Source organism: Bufo bufo, chromosome 1 (genome assembly GCF_905171765.1).
Source record: "Bufo bufo chromosome 1, aBufBuf1.1, whole genome shotgun sequence".
NCBI classification, from domain to species: Eukaryota; Metazoa; Chordata; class Amphibia; order Anura; family Bufonidae; genus Bufo; species Bufo bufo.
The window spans coordinates 139,261,847-139,283,634 of NC_053389.1; the positions used below are offsets into that span (position 1 = coordinate 139,261,847).

General features: G+C 45.8%; 1 protein-coding gene across 3 annotated transcripts in view; it reads left to right on the forward strand.

The window, feature by feature from the left end:
- MEGF6 (multiple EGF like domains 6) overlaps nt 1–21,154 on the forward strand; it is a 454,527-nt gene extending 433,373 nt beyond the window's left edge. For all 3 annotated transcript variants that reach the window (XM_040429988.1, XM_040429983.1, XM_040429994.1), the window contains 9 exons: nt 972–1,100; nt 1,179–1,307; nt 1,507–1,635; nt 5,093–5,221; nt 6,451–6,579; nt 8,721–8,849; nt 10,324–10,452; nt 11,754–11,798; nt 19,061–21,154. In XM_040429988.1, the coding sequence (XP_040285922.1) occupies nt 972–1,100; nt 1,179–1,307; nt 1,507–1,635; nt 5,093–5,221; nt 6,451–6,579; nt 8,721–8,849; nt 10,324–10,452; nt 11,754–11,798; nt 19,061–19,113 (1,001 nt within the window). In that variant the 3' untranslated portion in view covers nt 19,114–21,154. The remainder of the gene's footprint in view (nt 1–971; nt 1,101–1,178; nt 1,308–1,506; nt 1,636–5,092; nt 5,222–6,450; nt 6,580–8,720; nt 8,850–10,323; nt 10,453–11,753; nt 11,799–19,060) is intronic.
- The last annotated feature ends 634 nt before the right edge of the window (nt 21,155–21,788 follow it).

The following is a 21,788-nucleotide window of genomic DNA, read 5'->3' on the forward strand; positions in this document are numbered from 1 at the left end:
TGAAAAACATATTGCATCCGCACTTGCTCTCTTCTGATTGTATGAACACACACGTCAGAAGAAAAAAATGATAGTTCAAATGTTCAGTAGAGCCCCCTGGTGATCAGATTAATATAATGCTTAAACATGACTTGTCGCTCCTCCTGACATGTCTGCTTTAGTGACTACCAGGGGCAGACTGTGAAATCAAAGCAGCCCTGAAAAAAACAATACTAAAAGTGGCCCCATGTTGTAGGCAGGTCCAAATTAACAGAAGGTGGGGTCAACATGAGTAGGCGGGTCAACAATACCATAGTGCAAAATAGCATCTCAGCAGAACCAAATAACACAGTGTAGCACAATATACTGCCCCAAAAGCTGTCCCTCTGTGGTGGCCATCAATAGCTACGTCTTCTGTCCTCCTCCTCCAGTTGTCTATGGAGCGGGGCTTAGGAGGTGAGGTGTGGGCCACAGCAGTTGACTTCAGGAGGGCACTGCCCGGGTACATGAGTTCCTGACTCAGCATTAATTACTGTTGAGAGCTCACATTATGTACCAGGTCAACGGCAGAGAGGAGGACTTGGGTGGCCCCCTGGGGCATCGGCCGACCTGGAAATTTCCCTGTAAGGTCTATGGCCAATCCATCCCTGGTGATAATATAGCAATTTTGGAGCTTCTTTTCTCATAACACTACTCTTGTAACCCTCTGTTATTCCTCCTAGAACTGTATGAATAATTGACAGCTTTTATTACAACATTCTGACATGTTGACAGTATATGAGCTTCTAGAAGCTCAGGGTACAGGTCCTGAAAAGTCTCATTTTTCCATCACTGCCTTTACTTCATTGTCAGTTTAGCTTTGGGCTGAAGACCTGGGTAACCAGACAGACTGGTTGCTATGGGCCTGTTGCATGACAACCTGACATGAAAGTACTGTATATGTCTCTAGCAACCAAGACCCCCACTGAATGTTACACACATTCACATTGCAGGATGTGCCGGTGGATATTATGGCCGAAACTGTGAGCATGAATGCAAATGTAAGAATGGCGGCCATTGTGAAGCGAATACTGGAGCGTGCCGTTGTCCGGCGGGTTACCTCGGGGCTGATTGTGACACTGGTAAGTGTCCGTCCTGGGGATGATGAAGTTCTAACACCTCCGTCACCTCGTGTAATTGGCGCTTGTGTTCTGTTTTAGTGTGTCCTCCAGGGAGATACGGAAATGGATGCGTCCATGTGTGTCACTGTGGTCCTAATGGATCCTGTGATCATGTGACTGGCGATTGCGTCTGTGCGCCTGGAAGAAGAGGAAAGAACTGCGAACACGGTATGAATGGCGATCACAGACTGCCGCTACAGAGCAATATATGCCTTAAAGGGGTTGTCTCTTTTGTTGATAAGCAGTTTGGGGCTGGAGGCCTTTAAACCCTTTAAAACAGAATATGAGAACAAACAGATGGGAGGACATCAATTTGCTTCAGGAGGACCAACCCTCTGATACATGGCCTCTGTTTTTTACTTTTCAGTCTGCGCCAAAAACTACTTTGGGGAAAACTGTCAGCAGATTTGCTCCTGTAAAAATGGCGGATTGTGTAACCCGACCAACGGAACGTGCAGCTGTGGTCTGGGATGGATGGGAGTCACGTGTGAGGACGGTAGGTACTATGCATTAACACTACTAGATGGATCGCTGGAGAGCAGGGATCAGCTGTCCTGAAACTACAACTCCCAGAATCCTCCTTCCACTTCAGATGGAAGTTACAAGAACAGCCAAGCAAATGTGCATGCTAGGAGTTGTAGTTTCACAGCATCTGGAGTGCCGAAGGTTACCGACCCCGGCTGTAGAGTCTGGTTCCTTACTGTATCTTCTGGGCATGATGTGGGCTCTAAATGCCCCTGTGTGAATGCAGCCTTATGGCATGTCTGAACACGCATGGCCTGAAGAAAAAAACAAAAAATAAAGCTTCAGCTGCTCAGTAGAGCCCCCTAGTGGTCAGATTGATATAAAACTTAAACATGATCTGTCACCCTTCCCAACATGTCCATTTTGGTAACTACTCATATCCAACATAATATAGCAACTCTGGAGCATCTTTTCTTATAACCTTCTGTTATTCCTCCTAGAAATGTTACAACACTGTGACACTGTTCAATCAGAGCTAGCAGTATATGACCATGTGCATTGACACTCCCTTTAATAAGGGGAATGATAACATCCAGTTGTGAATTTATTTATACATTTCTAGAAGGAATAACAGTGGAACGACACTGCTACAGAATATGTATTCCAGTACAAGTATTTTCTAAAATACCATAAAATTGTTAATCACATACAGAAGCTGAAGATCCATGCCAAGGAAATAAGCACTATTACAGCTGGCTGTTTGTTACTGTTGTATCAGGCCAAATACAGCAGCACAAATTTCTCTGCTGTCCGTTTTTTTTTAACGTATAACTATCAATGTAGGTTCCTTGCGCATACATTGTCCATAATTGTTGCACACAGTCCTGTCCAGTGTCGGACTGGGGTACCTAGGGCCCACCAGTGTAACTGATTCTGGGGGCCCACCTTAGGGCTCCTGCACACAAACAATTTTTTTTTCCGTGTCCGTACCATTTTTTTTTGTGGCCTTTATGAGAAACTATTCACTTCAATGGGGCCGCAAAAAAACGGAAATGACTCCATGTGCATTCCGTGTCTGTATGTCCGCATGGCCGTTACGCAAAATGATAGAACATGTCCTATTATTGTCGGCATTACAGACAAGGATAGGACTGTTCTATTAGAGGCCGGCTGTTCTGTTCCGCATAATGTGGAATGCACACACCCGGTATCCATGTTTTGCGGATCCGCAATTTGCGGACTGCAAAACATCCAACAATCGTGTTCATGAGCCCTTACAGTGATAACAGAAATATTAATGATAAAGTATGATGGTAGACAGAATTTAGGCTACTTTCACACTTGCAGTAGCAGGGTCCGGCAGGATGTTCCGGCGGGGGAACAGCTTGCCGCATCCGTGCTAATGCTAGCCCACCTTGCCACCGGAAGTCCACTGTAGTTTTTGTTCGGCCGCCTCTCGGCATGTTTGCTGTGCTGCGGCCGGACCTCCGGCCCACCCCCATTACGCTAGTCCACTGCTCGTTTCCATGGTTACAGACCACCCTGCAATCCAGCAGTGGTGGTCATGCTTGCACACTATAGGCAAATGTGTCAGCCTCTCTGGTGGCCGGGACCATGGAGCTCACATAGGCTAGTGCTTTATCCTATAGTGTGCAAGCACGACCACCACTGATGGATAGCAGGGTGGTCATAACCATGGAAACAAGCAGTGTATAATGTGATGGAAAAATGAATCCAGCCAGCAAAAGAAGCAATATGCATAATCACAATACATTAGTAAGTGGCTTGTATTAACTTTCTCTACATGATAAATCCGACTTACTGAAGTGAGACAACCCCTAAGACCATGTTCCCTTGATCATGGGGGTCCCAGCAGTCAGACCCCCACCAATCAGACACTTATCACCTATTGGACCTTTTCACAATCCCTATCCTTAAAGGTTTTCTTGGGATGTAATTTTTTTTTAATAAAAATTACAAATCTGGCCCAAAATATATGTCAAACTAAAATAGAAATGCTCGCCTGTTAAAGGACCTGTGTCCCCTTTTCTAGTTATCCTCTATCCACAGGATCGGGGATAACTTAGTGATCCGTGGGGGTCTGAACGCTGGAGCCCCCACTGATCCCCCTTCTTGACAGTCGAGGAGCAACGTGAGCAAAGGGCACAAACGGATGGTCATAACTGAAGCAGAGACATTACGGTCACCTGAGGCAGGGTAAGGGCCGCAAAAAACGGATCCGCAAAAAATATGGATGACGTCTGTGTGCATTCCGTGTTTTGCGGAATGCAGACAATATAGGACATGTTCTATTTTTTTGCGGAACCGAAATATGGACATACAGAAACGGAATGCACATGGAGTACCTTCCATTTTTTTTTGCATACCCATAGAAATGAATGGTTCCATATACGGTACGCAAAAAAAACGGAACGGACACGGAAAGAAAATACGTTCGTGTGCATAAGCCCTAACTTCAGTTTTTTGGCGGATCCATTGAAATTAATGGTTTCGTCTACAGTCCGTACACGGAACGTAAACAGAAAAAAAAAAGATTTGTGTGCAAGCGGCCTAACAGACAAGGATAGTGCTGTTCTATCAGGGACCAGCTGTTCCGTTCCTCAAAAAACGAAATGCACGCAAACGTCACCCGTATTTTTTGCAGATCGCAAAATACTGAAAAAGCCATACGAGGCCTTAAACAGATCAGTTTTTCCGTTTTTTTTTTTGTTTCAGTAGTGTTTCCGCTTCCGTTCCGTTTGGTTTTCATTTGTGATCCATTTTTTGCGGATCGGAAACGGAAGCATATAATAATGTTTAAACAGTAAGTACATAAAAAAATTGGGCTGGGCATAAAATTTTCAATAGATGGTTCAGCAAAAACGCAACGGATACGGAAGATATACGGATGCATTCCGTATGCGTTCCGTTTTTTTTTGCGGAACCATAGACTTGAATGGAGCCACGGAACGTGATTTGCGGGCAATAATAGGACACGTTCTATCTTTGAACGGAACGGAAATACGGAAACGGAATGCCTTCCGTTCTTTTGCGGACCCATTCAACTGAATGGTTCCGCATACGGACTGCAAACGGAACACAAAAAGACGTAACGACAACGGAAAAAAAAATGTTTGTGTGCAAGAGGCCTAAGGGTCCACATCCGTTTCGCAATTTTGTGGAACGGAAGCGGACCCATTCATTTAATTGGGGCCGCAAAAGATGCCAACAGCAGACTGTGTGTTGTGGACAAGAATAGGAATTCTCTATATAGCGCCGGCATGTGCGGTTCCCAAAATGCAGAACGCACGCGGCCGTTATCCGTGTTTTCCGGATGCGCAATTTGCGGACCTCAAAACTCTTACGGTGGTGTGAATGCACCCTAGGAGTTTTCCTCCAGTATGAGGTTTCTTATAGTGACACTTAAACAATGCTGTGTAAATATTCGGTAAAGCCCTGGTTGAGATCATCGCTGTCATTCATCGCAGGATGTCCTCCTGGGAAATATGGAGCCGGCTGTCGGATGGATTGTTCCTGCCTGAACAATGGGACGTGCGACAGAGTAACTGGAACCTGTCACTGCTCCAGAGGATTCTTTGGAAACGCATGCCAACACCGTAAGCTGCCCTGATATGCCTGTGATAGAATGAGGGGTGGGGGTGTTAAGAGGGCTGTGACTTCCCCTCCCAGTCCCTAGGGGGAGATAGACTACAATGTCTATAGGTTTTCCTATAAGGCTTGGCCTTCTTATGATGATATGGGCCATGACCTATGGATTTTACAGTTCCATAGAATTGTCTCTAATCTTGTCTTCTTGTCCATGAGTAAGTGAGGGCGGCATAAAACAGAAATGGATACGGAGGTGCTTAAAGAGCCAGTCCCACCATTTACTTTTATAGCATATATATATCCACATCAAATTGGCAATAAAGCACCAATGTCCTTCTGATGTGTGAGGATCCCACCATTTCTGGCATAGGTTGTGGATGTGCCATAAATGTCTTTGATAAGGAATACCCCTTTAATACTGGAAATAGCCATACTTTTCCTTTACATCTATGTTGAGTTAAAAATAAAGGGGAGATTTATCAAAACTAATGTAAAGGAAACGGGCTTAGTTGCCCATAGCAACCAATCAGATTCCATCTTTCAGAGCTCTTTTGGCAAATGAAAGGTGGAATCTGATTGGTTACTATGGGCAACTAAGCCAGTTCTACTTTACACCAGTTTTGATGAATCTTACCGCAAAGTGTTGGGAGCTCAGGGGCGCATCTTAAGGGTAAGCAGGGTGAGGCTGGCCCGCCAGGGTATCCCCGTACGTCCAGGCCGTGGCATAATAATGGGCCCCAAAAGTCGAGCAAAAGGCAACTCCATTTGGAGGTGACATGGAGCCAATCACTTGTCGTTAGGGCCTAGTTATTCGTAAATGACCTAAGGATACCTCAAGGAGGAGCCAGTTTCGTAAATGGTAGGCCTCATGCACACCTCCATATGTATTTTGTAGTCGTCAAAATACAGCTACCGTATGTGGCACATCCGCACTCCAATGGGTCCATGGTCAGCATTTTGCAGACAAGTATAGGACATGTTCTAACTTTTTGCGGAACTTGCATACGAAGAGGAAAGCACATGGATCATCTGTGTGTTTTCCGCATCCATTTGTCTCTTCCGCAAAAAAGATCACGTCGGCAAAATGCAGACCACGGACCCATTGAAGTCAATAGGTCCACAAAAAAGAAAAAGCGGACTGCATCCGTATTTGGGAACCTCAAAACGGACACGGTCGAGTGCATGGGGCCTTATAGGAATGTTACAGAGTGAAACTAACTTTTAGTTTGTTCTGCAGGTTGTCCTGGTGGTTTCCATGGAAACAAATGCCAGGAAATGTGTGACTGTGAAAATGGAGCATTGTGTGACCCGGTGACAGGGACCTGCCACTGCCCAGCTGGTTTCTATGGAGACAGATGTGAAAAAGGTCAGTGTTACACAGGGGCCATAAATCACAAAACGCCACAATGTTAAAAAAAAGAAAAGTAAATGTTACAGCGAGAAGAAAGGTTAGAAAATCTTCTAAACGGGTCAAACAAAGGACATGTAGTAACTTTTATATATGAATATTGTTATAGGTATTCTATACACTTTATATATATTTTTAATCTTTTTATGTGTTTAAAGAGGACCTTTCACCGATTATTACACTATGAACTAACTATACAGACATGTAGAGCGGTGCCCGGGGATCTCACTGCACTTACTATTATCCCTGGGCGCCACTCCGTTCTCCTGCTATGCCCTCCGGTACCTCCGCTCACTAAGTTATGGTAGGCGGAGTCTGCCCTTGTTCTTCTGTAGCGCTGGCCAATCGCATTGCAGAGCTCACAGCCTGGGAGAAAATAACCTCCCAGGCTGTGAGCTCTGCGCTGCGATTGGCCAGCGCTACAGAAGAACAAGGGCAGACTCCGCCTACCATAACTTAATGACTAGAATCTCCGCCTACTATAACTTAGTGAGCGGAGATACCGGAGGGCATAACGGGAGAACGGAGCGGCGCCCAGGGATAATAGTAAGTGCAGTGAGATCCCCGGGCGCCGCTCTATATGTTTGTATAGTTAGTTCACAGTGTAATAATTGGTGAAAGGTCCTCTTTAAGAGCTCATGGGCACGAACGTGTGACGTGGAGGCATGGACAGAAAACGGAGTGCTTCCGTGGGGTTCCATGCCTCCTCTCCGCACCGCACCTTCCGAATTGCGGACCCATTCAAGTATATTGCGGACCCGCTGTTTGTGGGCCGCAATGCGGGCACCGGCCGACAACGGTCGTGTGCAGGAACCCTAACCCTTACAGGGTCCAGGGTGCAGCTCTGGAGTATAATACAGGATGTAATTCAGGATCAGTGCAAGATAAGTAACGTAATCTTTGTACACAGTGACTTCACTAGCAGAATAGTGAGTGCAGCTCTGGAGTATAATATAGGATTTAACTAAGGATCAGTATACGATAAGACATGTAATGTATAGTATGTCCCCAATAGACCTAACAGCGGACAGCAGCTCTGGATTATAATACAGGATGTAATTTAGGATCAGTGCAAAATGAGTAATGTAATGTATGTACACAGTGACCCTTCTAACAGAATAGTGAGTGCAGCTCTGGAGTATGTATAGTGAGTATGTATAGCAGGGGTAGGCAACCTCTGGCACTCCAGCTGTTGTGAAACTACAACTCCCAGCATGCATACTTCCTCTACTCTTCTTATAACTCTCATAGAAATTAATGGAGCATGCTGGGAATTGTAGTTTCACAACAGCTGGAGTGCCGAAGGTTGCTGACCCCTGATGTATAGTAACCCAGGATCAGTACAAGTTAAGTAATGTATGTACTGTACACATTGTCTCCACCAGTAGAATAGTGAGTGCAGCGCTGCAGTGTAATACAGGATGTAACGCAGGATCTGTACAAGATCAGTAATGTAATGTATGTACACTGTGACTCCACCAGCAGAATAGTGAGTGCAGCTCTGGAGTATAACACAGGATCAGTACAGGATGAGTAATGTAATGTATGTACACTGTGACTCCACCAGCACAATAGTAAGTGCAGCTCTGGAGTATAACACAGGATGTAACTCAGGATCAGTACAAGATCAGTAATGTAATGTATGTACAGTGTGACTCCACCAGCAGAATAGTGAGTGCAGCTCTGGAGTATAATACAGGATGTAACTCTGGATCAGTACAGGATAAGTCATGCAATATACAGTATATACACAGTCACTCAATATATAGAATTTACCTACCAAAAATAATGTGCAGAGCTGTGTTAAAAATGCAGTCCAATCTGAAGAGAAGGTTGCCACTCAGTAAGTAGGACCACCCCCTGGACTCCTAAGCATAGAATTAGCATGGATGAATAAATACTTAAAGGGGTTTTCCGAGACTTTAATACTCATGAGGTTCACCAAGCATCTAATGTAGTAATGTCTTACAGTGCAGTACACGGTAGGACGGGTGGTCGCTGACCTGAGGGTGTAGAAGCAATGTCAGAGACTCTAGATCCGCTCAGTCATGTGTTGTCCCATCTCTGACCGACCTGATCCAGGGTCTTATGTCTTCCAGGCTGCAGCTCAGGGACATTTGGAGAGAACTGTGAGAAGATTTGTGAGTGCGAAGGGAACGGACCTTGTGACCCGGTGACTGGAGCTTGCTTTTGTCCACCTGGAAAGATGGGAACAACCTGTGATCTAGGTACAGCATCCCAGGCATTCTGGTATCAGTATGATGACATTCCAGTATTCTTCAAGCTGTGGTTTTTCCAAGTAATTTTTTCCTGAGGCCTCTTTCACACGAACGATACAGATTTGCTCCAGATGCGCTCAGGGTGCGTTCAGTGAAACTTGCACCATTTCGCAAGCAAGTTCAGTCAGTTTTGTCTGCGATTGCGTTCAGTGTGCGGATGCAATCAGTTTTGAAGTGTTTTTCATGTGCGTGAAAAAAAACGGAAGAATTACAAACATCTCCATCCGGACTGCAACTCGTTTTTCACTGAAGCCCCATTCACTTCTATAGGGCCAGGGCTGCGTGAAAAATGCAGAATATGGCTACATGCACACGACCGTATGTGTTTTGCGGTCCACAAATTGCTGATCCGTAAAAAAAAAAAAAAAAAAAAGGATGACATCCGTATGCCATCCGTTTTTTTTCGCGGATCCATTGTAACAATGCCTAAAATGGACAAGAATAGGACGTGTTTTTTTTTTTTTTGCTGGGCTACAGAACGGACATACTGATGCGGACAACACACGGGACATACTGATGCGGACAGCACACGGTGTGCTGTCCGCATTTTTTGCGGACCCATTGAAATGAATGGGTCCGCATCCTATCCACAAAAAAAACGGAATGGACACACAACGTTCGTGTGCATGTAGCCTATAAAACATGCTGCGATTCTCACGCAACGCAGAAATGATGCATGAAAAATAACGCTCATGTACACAGACCCATTGAAATGAATGGGTCAGGATTCAGTGCGGGTGCTATGTATTCACTTCACACATTGCACACGCGTGTAAGAGGGGCCCTAATGGGGTTATTCAAAGATTAATGTAAAAAATGAAAATCAAACATCATACAGCACATGGCCATCACTTTCTAACAAAGCTAGAACCAGCCCTGTACCTCACATGGATCCAGAGATCTCCCCATTCATTGCTCAAATTGCTCTGCTGGTGCCTTTTGAATGATGGAACTGAGGATGTGCGTCCACCTCAATGAGGTGGACAGAGAAAGTAGAGAAAGAACAAACAGCAGGTGGTGCTATGCAGGTAGATTGCATTGAATAACTCAGTGGCTATGCGAAATGTTTAATTATATGCAATTACAATACTATTCAGATCCAGGTGCTGTTTTGAAAAATGCAGAATACAGTATTTTTGTGGGACAATCCCTTTAAGGTTGGCTTCACACGCAGTAGATTTTGTTGCAGAAATTTCTGCTACTGAAAATCAGTTCCATCCATTTGAATGGGGTTGTTTTGGCGGTAAGCACATGGATTTCCGCAAGCCCCATTCAAGCCAATAGAACTGGTTTTCAGTCGCTAAAATTTCTGCAGTAAAATCTGCCACGTGTGAGGGCACCCTAAAGAAGCCTAAGACCTAGCCTCAGTTGATAGCAAGTGTCCAGTAGATTTTGTCACAGAGCTGCTTGTTTTCCACCCCAGACTGTAGGTTAAATCGCTATGGACCAAACTGCAGCCTGAGCTGTGAATGTGGCTGGAACGCACAGTGCAATGCCCTGACTGGAGGATGTATCTGTCTCAACCGCTTCATAGGAACCACCTGCCAAGAGGGTGAGGATCTTCTAAAATATTCCTAGGAGACTGAATTTTACATCACATGCAATAGAGGGGTTGGGGAGGCCAATAGTCCTTCTGCCACAGATGAAGACACCAGTATTTTAAAGTGTAACCTCTATTTTTGCATATGTTACTGCAGCAGCAGCATTATGCATAAAGCAATCTTTAATTTCTTCACATGCCACTGTTCTCTTTGAGTTTTTCCCTTAGTTACGGCTGTTTTAACCTCTACAATATGAGGACCTTCTCAAGAAGGATCCTCTGCCAGTTCTCTGAGGCCAAAACTGCTTCCCCTCACTTCCCATACACACTTGCTATAGCCAGCAGCTCCCTGCCAGCCAATCAGATTGGATTACTGAGAGACACGCCTCCTCACTCTGAAGCCTAATGCAGGCATGCAGTGTGAAGGACCGCCCCTCCGTCTTCCTGTCTTCTTAGCCAGACACAGACAAGCCATAGCAACGGTCTTTTAAGGGAGCAGTGGAAAGGGACAGGGGACATTAATTAGCTGTCATTATAAGGTAATTACAGATCTTTTGACAATCATTGACAGACTAACTCAGGTATACATGCCTAGCTCTAATAAACTAGCAAATAACAAAATCTGTGACAGTTACACTTTAAGTCCTACATTGTCGGTGGGGGCCTGTTACAGATTTTGCTTTGAGGTCCAGGAGATTCTCATTATCCCTCTGATAAAGCCTGCACAATTTCACCTGATAGTTACACCTGAATATTTAATGTAAAATGTTGTGTTTTAATTCTTTTATCATTTACAAGATCTCTGCTTCTCATAAGTGAATGAAAGTGTTCATACTTTTATCTCAAGGACTGAAATTTGGTCATGACTAGGTCTTACTTTCAGAAGGGAAAGTTTACTACAGTGAATCAGCGTAGGTGATCCTATATGAGCTGCACACAGCAGCAGCCCACCTCTGTCTCCTATGTGGCACTTACCTCCGCTGATCCATTGTGACAGATCTTCAGGATTGATTTTTCTTGTTATTTGCTTAGGTCTCTAACATGTGAGTAATTCAGGCACAGTACCCCTGCAGTAAGGGGTCTATTGATCAGTAGAACCTCAGGGGCTGGAGGTTTTAAATAAGGTAAGGTAGTGTGATTCATCCTAATGGAAGTCAAACTGCACATCACATAGGTCAGTTGTCTGCAAATCTCTGGGCTAGGACTACTGAAAAACTATTGTGGGTAGGAAAGAGTAGTAGAGAGTTTGGGGGCAGTATTTTGGGATGTATTTCAGACTCAGGCTAAACTGTTTTATATGTATATATTTTCAGGAGGCCCTCCCCCGCTTATGTCAGCTCAGCTACAAGCGCTTAACCGTAAGTCTTAAACTTTTACTCATCTTGTCCCTTCTTTTGTGTGGACCGTTGCCCTAGCCTCAAAGATATGTGATTGGGATAGTTCACCATTTCATTTAGAGGTAGTTTCCAGACTAAGGCCTCTTGCACATGAATGTTGTGTGCCCGCGGCCATATTGCGGCCCGCATACGGTGGGTCCGCAATCACGGATGCGGACCCATTCACTTGAATGGGTCCGCAATCACAGAGATGCGGAACGGAATCACGGATCGGAACCCCACGGAAGCACTACGGAGTGCTTCCGTTGTGTTTCTGTCCGTGCCTCTGCAAAAAAAATAGAACTTATTTTTTTAGCGGTGCTGACGGATCATGGACCTATTCAAGTTGAATGGGTCTCGATCCGTCCCGGCCGCCGCACGGATGTTGCCCGTGCATTGGGGACCGTAAATTGCAATGCACAATGTCATAGGCGTGCGCAGCCTATTGCATTAGGATGTGCACCCTAAAGCACAAACACGCGCGCGTATGTGTGTATATATATTATATCCACAGATCCTCCATAACAGTGTGTCAATTTTTATTGTACTAATCTACAGTAATACTTAAAAGACAAGCTTTCAAGAGTTTTCCTTTCTTCTTCGGTACGCTTGAGTATTCAGAAACAATCTATTCCTAAGGATGGGTTCACATCTGCGTTATGCCATTCCGTTATAGGTTCAGTTTCAAACGGAATATAACGGAATGGCCAGATGGAATGCAAAACGGAAACCTTTAAGAGGCATTCCGTTTTGCTCTGTCCTAATAGAAGTTTATGAGAAAGCATAACGGATCTGTCTGGGTCCCCTTATGCAAGACGGAAAACAAAGTCCTGTAGACTGCTGTGCCGTCCTCTGCTTGCTTCCACGGATTCTTTGCACTCCTTTCTGTCTCTCCTCAGTGCGCAGGTGCACTGTTATGGGGGATCTGTGGATGACACACTGTTATGGGGGATCTGTGGATGACACACTGTTATGGGGGATCTGTGGATGACACACTGTTATGGGGGATCTGTGGATGACACACTGTTATGGGGGATCTGTGGATGACGCACTGTTATGGGGGATCTGTGGATGATGCACTGTTATGGGTGTCACAGTAGGTAAGATAAGGGAAGGAAACAGGAAACGGCAAAGCAAACAAAACAACTGACTAGGCTCCAAAAGCTAGGGAACAAAGGGGTAATCTCCTATCAATCCCTAAAAGACTTTCCCTACACTGCTATGCCCATGTGCATATCTCAATGGTAGATATGCACATGCCCACATACCCAAGCTGAAACACACTGGACCAAACCCTCAGCAGTAGTGAAAAGGGAAAGAGACTACCAGCTCCTTCAACCACCGAAGGAGCTAGCGTCACTCTAGGGGCCTAGTAAAAACAGACACAGAAGGAAAAAGGACTTATCTTTAGATGCGTTTGAGCAGACACTCCACCAAAACTTCCAGCACACAAACAAGGAAGCACTATAACCCACAAAGGCTATAGGGAGAGGGAGGAATAAATAGCCTCACCAATTACCAAACGAACCACACCTGATAGGAGGTGAGATTCTGTTCAAACCCCAAACAAAACAGTCAGATCGAGTCACGTGCAGCAACTCTGACCACCCACAGGGCAGGGCGTGACATATGGGCATCTGTGGATGACACTCCACTGTTATGGGCATCTGTGGATGATGCACTGCTATGGACATCTGTGGATGACACTATTATGGGGGCATCTGTGGATGACGCGCTGTTATGGGCATCTGTGGATGACACTCTTATGGGCATCAGTGGATGACACACTCTTATGGGCATCTGTGGATGACGCACTGTTATGGGCATCAGTGGATGACACACTGTTATGGGCATCTGTGGATGACGCACTGTTATGGGCATCTGTGGATGACACTCTTATGGGCATCAGTGGATGACACACTGTTATGGGCATCTGTGGATGACACACTGTTATGGGCATCTGTGGATGACGCACTGTTATGGGCATCTGTGGATGACGCACTGTTATGGGCATCTGTGGATGACACTATTATGGGGGCATCTGTGGATGACGCACTGTTATGGGCATCTGTGGATGACACACTGTTATGAGGCATCTGTGGGTGACCCTGTTATGGGGGCATCTGTGGATGACGCACTGTTATGGGCATCTGTGGATGACACTCCACTGTTATGGGCATCAGTGGATGACACACGGTTATGGGGGCATCTGTGGATGATGCACTGTTAAGGGGATATCTGTGGATGGCACTGTTATGGGGGCATCTGTGGATAATGCACTGTTATTAACAGTGCGTCATCCACAGATCCCCCCCATAACAGTGTCATCCACAGATCCCCCATAAAAGGTGACAAATTTCACACAGATGTCCCCATAACAGTATCATCCACAGATCCCCCCCATAAGTGTCATCCACAGATATCCCCTTAATAGTCTGTTAAGGGGATATCTGTGGATGGCACTGTTATGGGGGGCCGGGGGGATCTGTCACATATATAGCAGCATCGTGTGCTATATATGTGTCATCATCCACAGATATCTCCCCCCCCCATAACAGTGTCCCTGACAGTGACTGACCCCCAACAGGGGGGGGAGGCCGGCAACTATTGTAAGACCCCGCTGTTCCTTATGTAAGTGAGCTTGTAATTAAACTTGTGCCAAGTTGTACTACTATCTAATAATCTATCACTAATTTACTGGGACAGTCAGGACTCCAGATAGTATTCACATCAGTTTTTCTTTTTCACAGTGCACAAAAGACAATCACCATCCATTCACTGGGCATGGGCACTGGGCGGGTAGGCAGGCTCCCGCTCTTCAAAACATTCAAACTAGGCGGCCGGCGGCAGCGTAACGTGACGTCACTCACTCCGTCACTCCGCACGCGCATGCTCCTTCCACTTTATTAATGAAGCAGTGTGTGACGTTACGCGGCCGGCCGCCAGGAGACGGAGTCACGGAGCACAGGAGCAGTGGATACACTACAGCAGTGGTGCCCAACCATTTTTCGACTGAGGGCCCCACTAGACTTGGTATAAATTTTGCGGGCCGGAACCAGGTAGCTTTGCCAGAAAGAAATGCAAACGCTGTGAGGGGGCACGTGTGAGCATTACTACTGTGAAGAGCGCACATATCTGGGCATAACTACTGTGAGGGGGCACATATCTGGGCATAATTACTGTGAGGGGGCACATATCAGGGTATAACTACTGTGAGGAGGGCACATATCAGGGTATAACTACTGTGAAGAGGGCACATATCAGGGCATAACTACTGTGAGGGGGCACATATCTGGGCATAACTACTGTGAGGGGGCATGTGTGAGCATTACGTCTGTGAAGAGGGCACATATCTTGGCATTATTACTGTGAGGGGGCATGTGATGTATACATGTGTGTAATGTATGTAGTGCAGTACGTGATGATCACACACTGCACTACATACATTACACACATGTATACATCACATACTGCGCTGTCACCTTCTTCTGCAGGTCTACCTTGATGTCTGGTCTTTAGGCTTCAGTCAGATCCTCCACCGCTATGCTTGCGCCGTGTGCCCGACACCACCAGGAGCTGGCCCCTCCTCCTTTCATCTCCCCCCGACTTCTCCTACAGCAGGCAGCTCTATCGCTCCAGTGCCCACCCAATCTTACCAATCAGGGGCATAGCTAGAAATGACTGGGCCCCATAGCAAAAAAAATTATGGCCCCCCCTCCCGGATCTCCCACCCCCACATACCTATCGGACCTCTCACCCCTTCCAGAGCTCCCACCCAAACACCCCTCCAGGACCTCCCACCCCAACATCCCCACACCCCTCCCTAGATCCCCCTCAGTGTCATCCACAGATCCCCCCCTCAGTGTCATCCACAGATCCCCCCCCTCAGTGTCATCCACAGATCCCACCCTCAGTGTCATCCACAGATCCCACCCTCAGTGTCATCCACAGATCCCCCCTCAGTGTCATCCGCAGATCCCCCCCTCAGTGTCATCCACAGATATCCCCCTCAGTGTCATCCACAGATCCCCCTCAGTGTCATCCACAGATATCTCCCCTCAGTGTCATCCACAGATATCTCCCCTCAGTGTCATCCACAGATATCCCCCCTCAGTGTCATCCACAGATCTCCTCCCCGCCCAGCGCCACCTCCTAGCTAATTTATTCACTGCACTTGCCTCTGTATAATTGAAGAGAAGCGCCATAATCTCGCACAGGCACACTGGCAGAAGCCAGGAAGACGGTGCATGCGCACTTCGATGCCCCTGCCAGTGCGCCTGTGCGAGATTATGGCGCTTCTCTTCAATTTCACAGAGGCAAGTGCAGTGAATAAATTAGCTAGGAGGCGGCGCTGGGCGGGGAGATTGCAGGCACAGGCAGCATCGCTTTGCTGCCTGTGCCGTTCGCAGCGTGCCCTGCGCTGATAAAGTCCTGTTACTGCGCGGGCCGCAGGTTGGGCATCACTACACTACAGTATTATACTCGTCGTCAGTCGATCTATGTCATACATTGAAGCTGTGCGGACAGTGCGGGGCTGGCAGCCGGGGCTCAAGCGGCACTGCGGCAGGCAGCAGTGCAGGAGGCGGAGCACAGGGGTGTGATTAGGGTGTTCCCAGGCACACCCGTCACACCCCATGCACACGCCTATGCACAATGTTCGTGTGCAAGGGGCTTAAAGAGGACCTTTCACTAGTTTAAAAACTAAAAACTAACTATATCAGTGGGCAGAGCAGCGCCCAGGGGTCCCCCTGCACTTACTAGTATGTCTGGGCGCCGCTCCGTTCGCCCGGTATAGGCTCCGGTGTCGGCAGCTCCCTCTGTTGTCCCAGGCTATGAGCTGTGCGCTACGATTGGCCAGCGCTGCAGCAAGGGACAACCCTAATACAAAAACTCTGCCCAGTACAACAGAGGGAGCTGCCGACACCGGAGCCTATACCGGGCGAACGGAGCGGCCCAGACATACTAGTAAGTGCAGGGGGACCCCTGGGCGCCGCTCTGCCCACTGATATAGTTAGTTTTTAGTTTTTAAACTAGTGAAAGGTCCTCTTTAAGGCTGGTTTCACACGACTGAGTTCAAAGCGTTGAACTTGCATCGTGTGTCTGGGGGAGCTCCCATCCTGACCTACGTAGCACTGATAGCATCATAAATCTATGCTATGCAATCCTATGTAACCCTTGGAGGTTTGGAATGTATTGTATAACACTGACATAATGCTGTCAGTGTTATTCAATACATTCCAGAACTCTAAGGGTTACAAATCAATATATATGCTCTGCGATCCTGTCAGTGCTACGTAGGTCAGGACGCGAGCTCTCGCAGACACACTCATGCGAAACCAGCCTAATACCTGTATGTTGATTCTCACTTGGGGCTCACAGACAATGGACAAGAATAGAGCGGTTTTCAGAAAAAAGGAAAAAAATTAGATTCTGGACAAAACTGTACAATAAAAATGCTAACAGTACTTGGAAAATCTTATTCTTTTCCCAATTCATCAACTATCAAAATCTGGGTACTGTGTTTCTTTCTAAGTGTCTTGGTAATAGACTGCTGTAATGTGGCCAAAATACCTGGACCATATGGCCATCTAGGTTTGGTTCCCTTGAACTACAGGGGTGGTCTGGCTGTAATACAGGCACTAAAATGCAGGCACCAGTAAGGCTAGAGGTTTACACGTCACGGACATAATGCTAAAAACAAAATGCATTTTAAAAATGTGTGCTGTTTGGAAAGTGCCCACATGGTTTTACAGATGAAATACAGTTATTTAAAGGGGTTGTTCCAGCTCAACATTCATGGCATATTGCTAGGATACGTCACTTCTAGGACCTGCTCCTTTCTCCAGAACAGGGCCCCTGTAGTGAAGGGAGAGCAGCAACTCACTGACAGCCACCCTCCATTTACTGGTGGTATGGGGGCTGTGAAAATAGTCAAGCACATGCGCAGCGTCCTATCCATTCACAGCTATGAGACCTTAAAAAATAGGCAAGCATGCTCGCTAAGCTATTTTTGGAAGTCACGCGCTAGTGAATAGAGAGGACGCCATGCATGTGCAGTGTGCTCTTCCTCACTTTGGTGTCTTGTTCTGGAGAAAGGTTCGGGTCCCAAAGTGGTACCAATTTGTGGCATATCCTAGCAATCCCTTTACCATGTTAAAAACTATGAGGGCAATTACTGCATTGCAAATTATGGCAAATCAAAGTAAAAACATATTTTTACAATGCATTTTTATTTTTTTTACTGCAGATTGTAAACCGAGCCTAATTGGCTACCACGGGAATCAATTTAGATGTACAGTAGTAGTTGTGAATGCACAGGGCTGGAGGTCCACAGTCTGCACTGCTATAGCAGAAGTTGTTTAAATGCAGATACATTTACAAGTCTAGTGAAGAACCATGGTGGCGAAGAGTGTCTAGAGTTTCAGGATGCAGCTGTAGCTATGCTACATTTGTGCTTCTCAGGACCACACATGGTCAGTCTCTTATTTGGCAGAGTAGTCAGTGGCTGAAAAGGCTGGAGGTTATAGCTGGTCCTACAGAGGATCATTCCTGCCTTCTTCTTGGTTAAATAAGGTGAAAGGAAGTCATGTTTTCTGATTCATTTCCACTGGAATGGACTCACATATAGAAAATTTGAGCAATTCCAATCAACTCCCACCATCAGAGTTGTCCCTAGCAGAGAGGTCTTAAAGGGGTATTCCCACTTCGCATTTTCATACTTACCTGCTGCCAGCGCGCCGTTCACCTCCTGGATTCTGGCTGGGGGCGGGCTTCATCTTGATTGAAGTCTTCTTCCGGCCGGGCCGTGCGCTGGACTGAATGCCCAGGCCGCCGCGCATGCGCCATGGTGACTTTTTCTTGGCCAGTATAGTACAGAGCCGGCGTGCGCGTTCGCGACTCTGTACTATTCTGGCCAGGAAGAAGTCACCATCGCGCATGCGCGGCGGCGTGCGCGTTCAGGACAGCGAGCAGCCCGGCTGGGAGAAAAAAAGGAGTCTTCTGCGCAAGCGCGGCCACCGGGGTTCCGGAGAAGAGCGGTGGCCGTAACCGGGGGAGACTGAATGACAACAATGAGGTAAGTGGGGATGAATTTTCTCCTAAACGGTGGGAATTGGTTAATTAAATATAATTACAAAAATGATCACTGTCAAATGATTAACAGATTTAACAGTGATCATTATGTTGGGAATACAGCTTTAATACAGGAGAGGTTTTAATAATATGTTTTCTGCTTTGACTTCCAGATGTACAGCCTCGACCATCACATCAATCTTCAGTTAGATATTTAATACATTAAACCAAACATTGGCCATAAACTCATTCTTGGAGTAAAATCCATTGCAGGCACCATCATAAAACCACTATCTAAATGGGATAATGTTCATTTATGTCCATACTGGAGAGACAATTTTGGAGGAACGAACTTTTGAAGATTCATTATTAAGGGAAGCCAAGATTGAACATACGTGATAAGTTGTGCCATGAGAAGACCACCATTGACATGACACTGAGGTCTTCTGTGGATCAATGTTCCACCCCTGCTGTCTTCTGCTCTAAAACAGAACATCATAAAGTCATTGGCTCAAGATACGCAATCCTCATTTGTCTTGAATTAAATATGGACCAACAGATCCCTGGAGACCTTGGGTTCAACTGACCTTTTTGACGTCTTGGTCCCTACCGTTCATGACCTGTTTGCCTGATACATAGTTAGGGAGTCTGTTCATGGTGACTTTATGAGCCAGATTCTTGAAGCTCAGCCAAAGGGTCACACACGTTTGGTGACCATATGTCGTCTTGCATTATCAAAAGAATGCCAGGTCTGAGGTTGTTGACATCTTGCCATCTACAAATCTGTCCATGTAACCGCAACACATTTTCACTAGCTATATATCTTGTAGTGTTTGGTGACAACCAATATGGTTGCCAATTCAGCCTCACAGTGGTCGTCACAAAGCTTTTTCAGAGCCCTAAACGGTTAATTTTGCCTAATGATGCAGAAGTGTGGGAGCGGAGGATGTATGACTACCTGCCATTGTCAAATCGTCTTAGTTGCAGTGGTGGACCATTTTGGGCCACCCACCATTCCTAGGAACAGATACACGGTTGCTTCAGCAGTGAAGATAGCAGCTGAGGTCTCAGAGCAGTGAGAGTAACGATCTTTAGTTGTGTAAGGTGTTAATATACAACTGGAGGGATTGTACTCGTAGGAAAATGTGCAAATAATTTTGGTGCTTTAAAAATACACAAGCTTTTCCTTAGTACTTGAAATACTGTCCCAGAGAAGACGAGACCTTGCTGAGGCCTGCTGGCTGTAGGATGTGATGTTTGGGTTTTGTAACTAAGAGGTACTATACTATTTTGTGAATTTTTAACAGCTATTGAAAAAGGTTTTCAGCACCTCCGCTTGCGTTCAGTAAATGGGAAAACTTTTATACAGCTGCAGTTTGTAACTGTGTATCACTGTAAGTAGGGCACCAGTGAAGACTTTCACACGGCAGTATGCTGCATCAGTATCGTGGTACACTGTAAGGCCTCTGTTCCGTTGTTGCAGGTTCCGTTTGTGGAACCATTCATTTCAATAGTTCGCGCAAAAAAAAACGGAATGTACTCAGTATGCATTCCGTTTCCGTATTTCCGTTCCACTAAAAGGTAGAACTTGTCCTATTATTGTCCTCAAATAACGTTCAGTGGCTCCATTCAAGTCAATGGGTCCGCAAAAAATACGAAATGCAAACGGAACACATCCACATCTCATCCTTTTTTTGCGGATCCATGCCCACTTTGCCCATGTGTTTACTGTTTACAAACATTACTGTACATTACAGTAATGATTACAAATTTTATGTTTCCATTTGCAATCCGCAAAAAACAGATCGCATTTTTGCAGCAAAATGGAATGGAAATCGAAACACAATGGAAACAAAAACCGGAACGGATCCGTGAAAAACGGGCCACAAAACACAGCAAAAGACATACGATCGTGTGCAAGAAGCCTAAGGCCCCTTTCAGATGAACGAGTTCCACCCATTGGACTTGCAGCGTGTCAGGGAGTGCACCCGTCCTAACCTCTCAGCCCTGACGTGTCGCATGTAACCCTTACAATTCTGGAATGTATTGGATAACACTGACAGCATTATGTCAGTGTTATACAATACATCCCAGAACTGTAAGGGTTACATATCATCATAAATCAGTGTAATGCTATGCGACCCCGTCAGTGCTGGGAGGTCAGTACGGCAGCTGCTGCATACTCACGCAGTGAGTCGGATACGTGGGACTCACTCGTCTGAAGGGTATGTTCACAGGACAGATTTTGAATATGTGCCTACAATATTCAGTGTGGAATCTGCTTGTTTTTTTCCCCACCACATTTTCCATGTAGTTGTCAATTGTTTTTCTACTTTTTTTTATCCAGTGGGTGTTTACTTCAATACAAAACTGCCTTTTCAGCTCATGGTTTTTGTCGTGGATCTGCGCCAAAAAACTTCTTGCCACTTTCCTTTTATTTCAAAGGGAGATTCAGCATAGATTCCACGGAAAGATAGGGCATGCTGCTTATTTTTTCAACGTGGAAGCAAGTGCTGCTTCACATTGAAATGAATGGGATGCAGTTTTGACTTTTGAGGCATTTTTGGAGACTATTTTGAGGCGGAAAGGTGCTAAAATCAGCGCCACAAAACAAGCGTCAAGTGTGAATTGGCCTTGAGGCCTATCTAACGTAGAAGGATGGAAACCAGGACAAATTTTTGTGCTGGTGTTTTTTAACTTCCAATGTCTTTGCCTACACTGATACACTGAAACAAACTCACGCTTTCTGTGTAGGACTAGGTCAGGTTTTGAATTTCAAATGTTACTATGAGGAAAACACTGGATCTTCATTGCACAATATCAGGAAACAGTCACCCATGAGTAATTTAATATATCTAAAAGTAGAAACACGGAAGGGACATATTCCCCCTCCAACCTGCA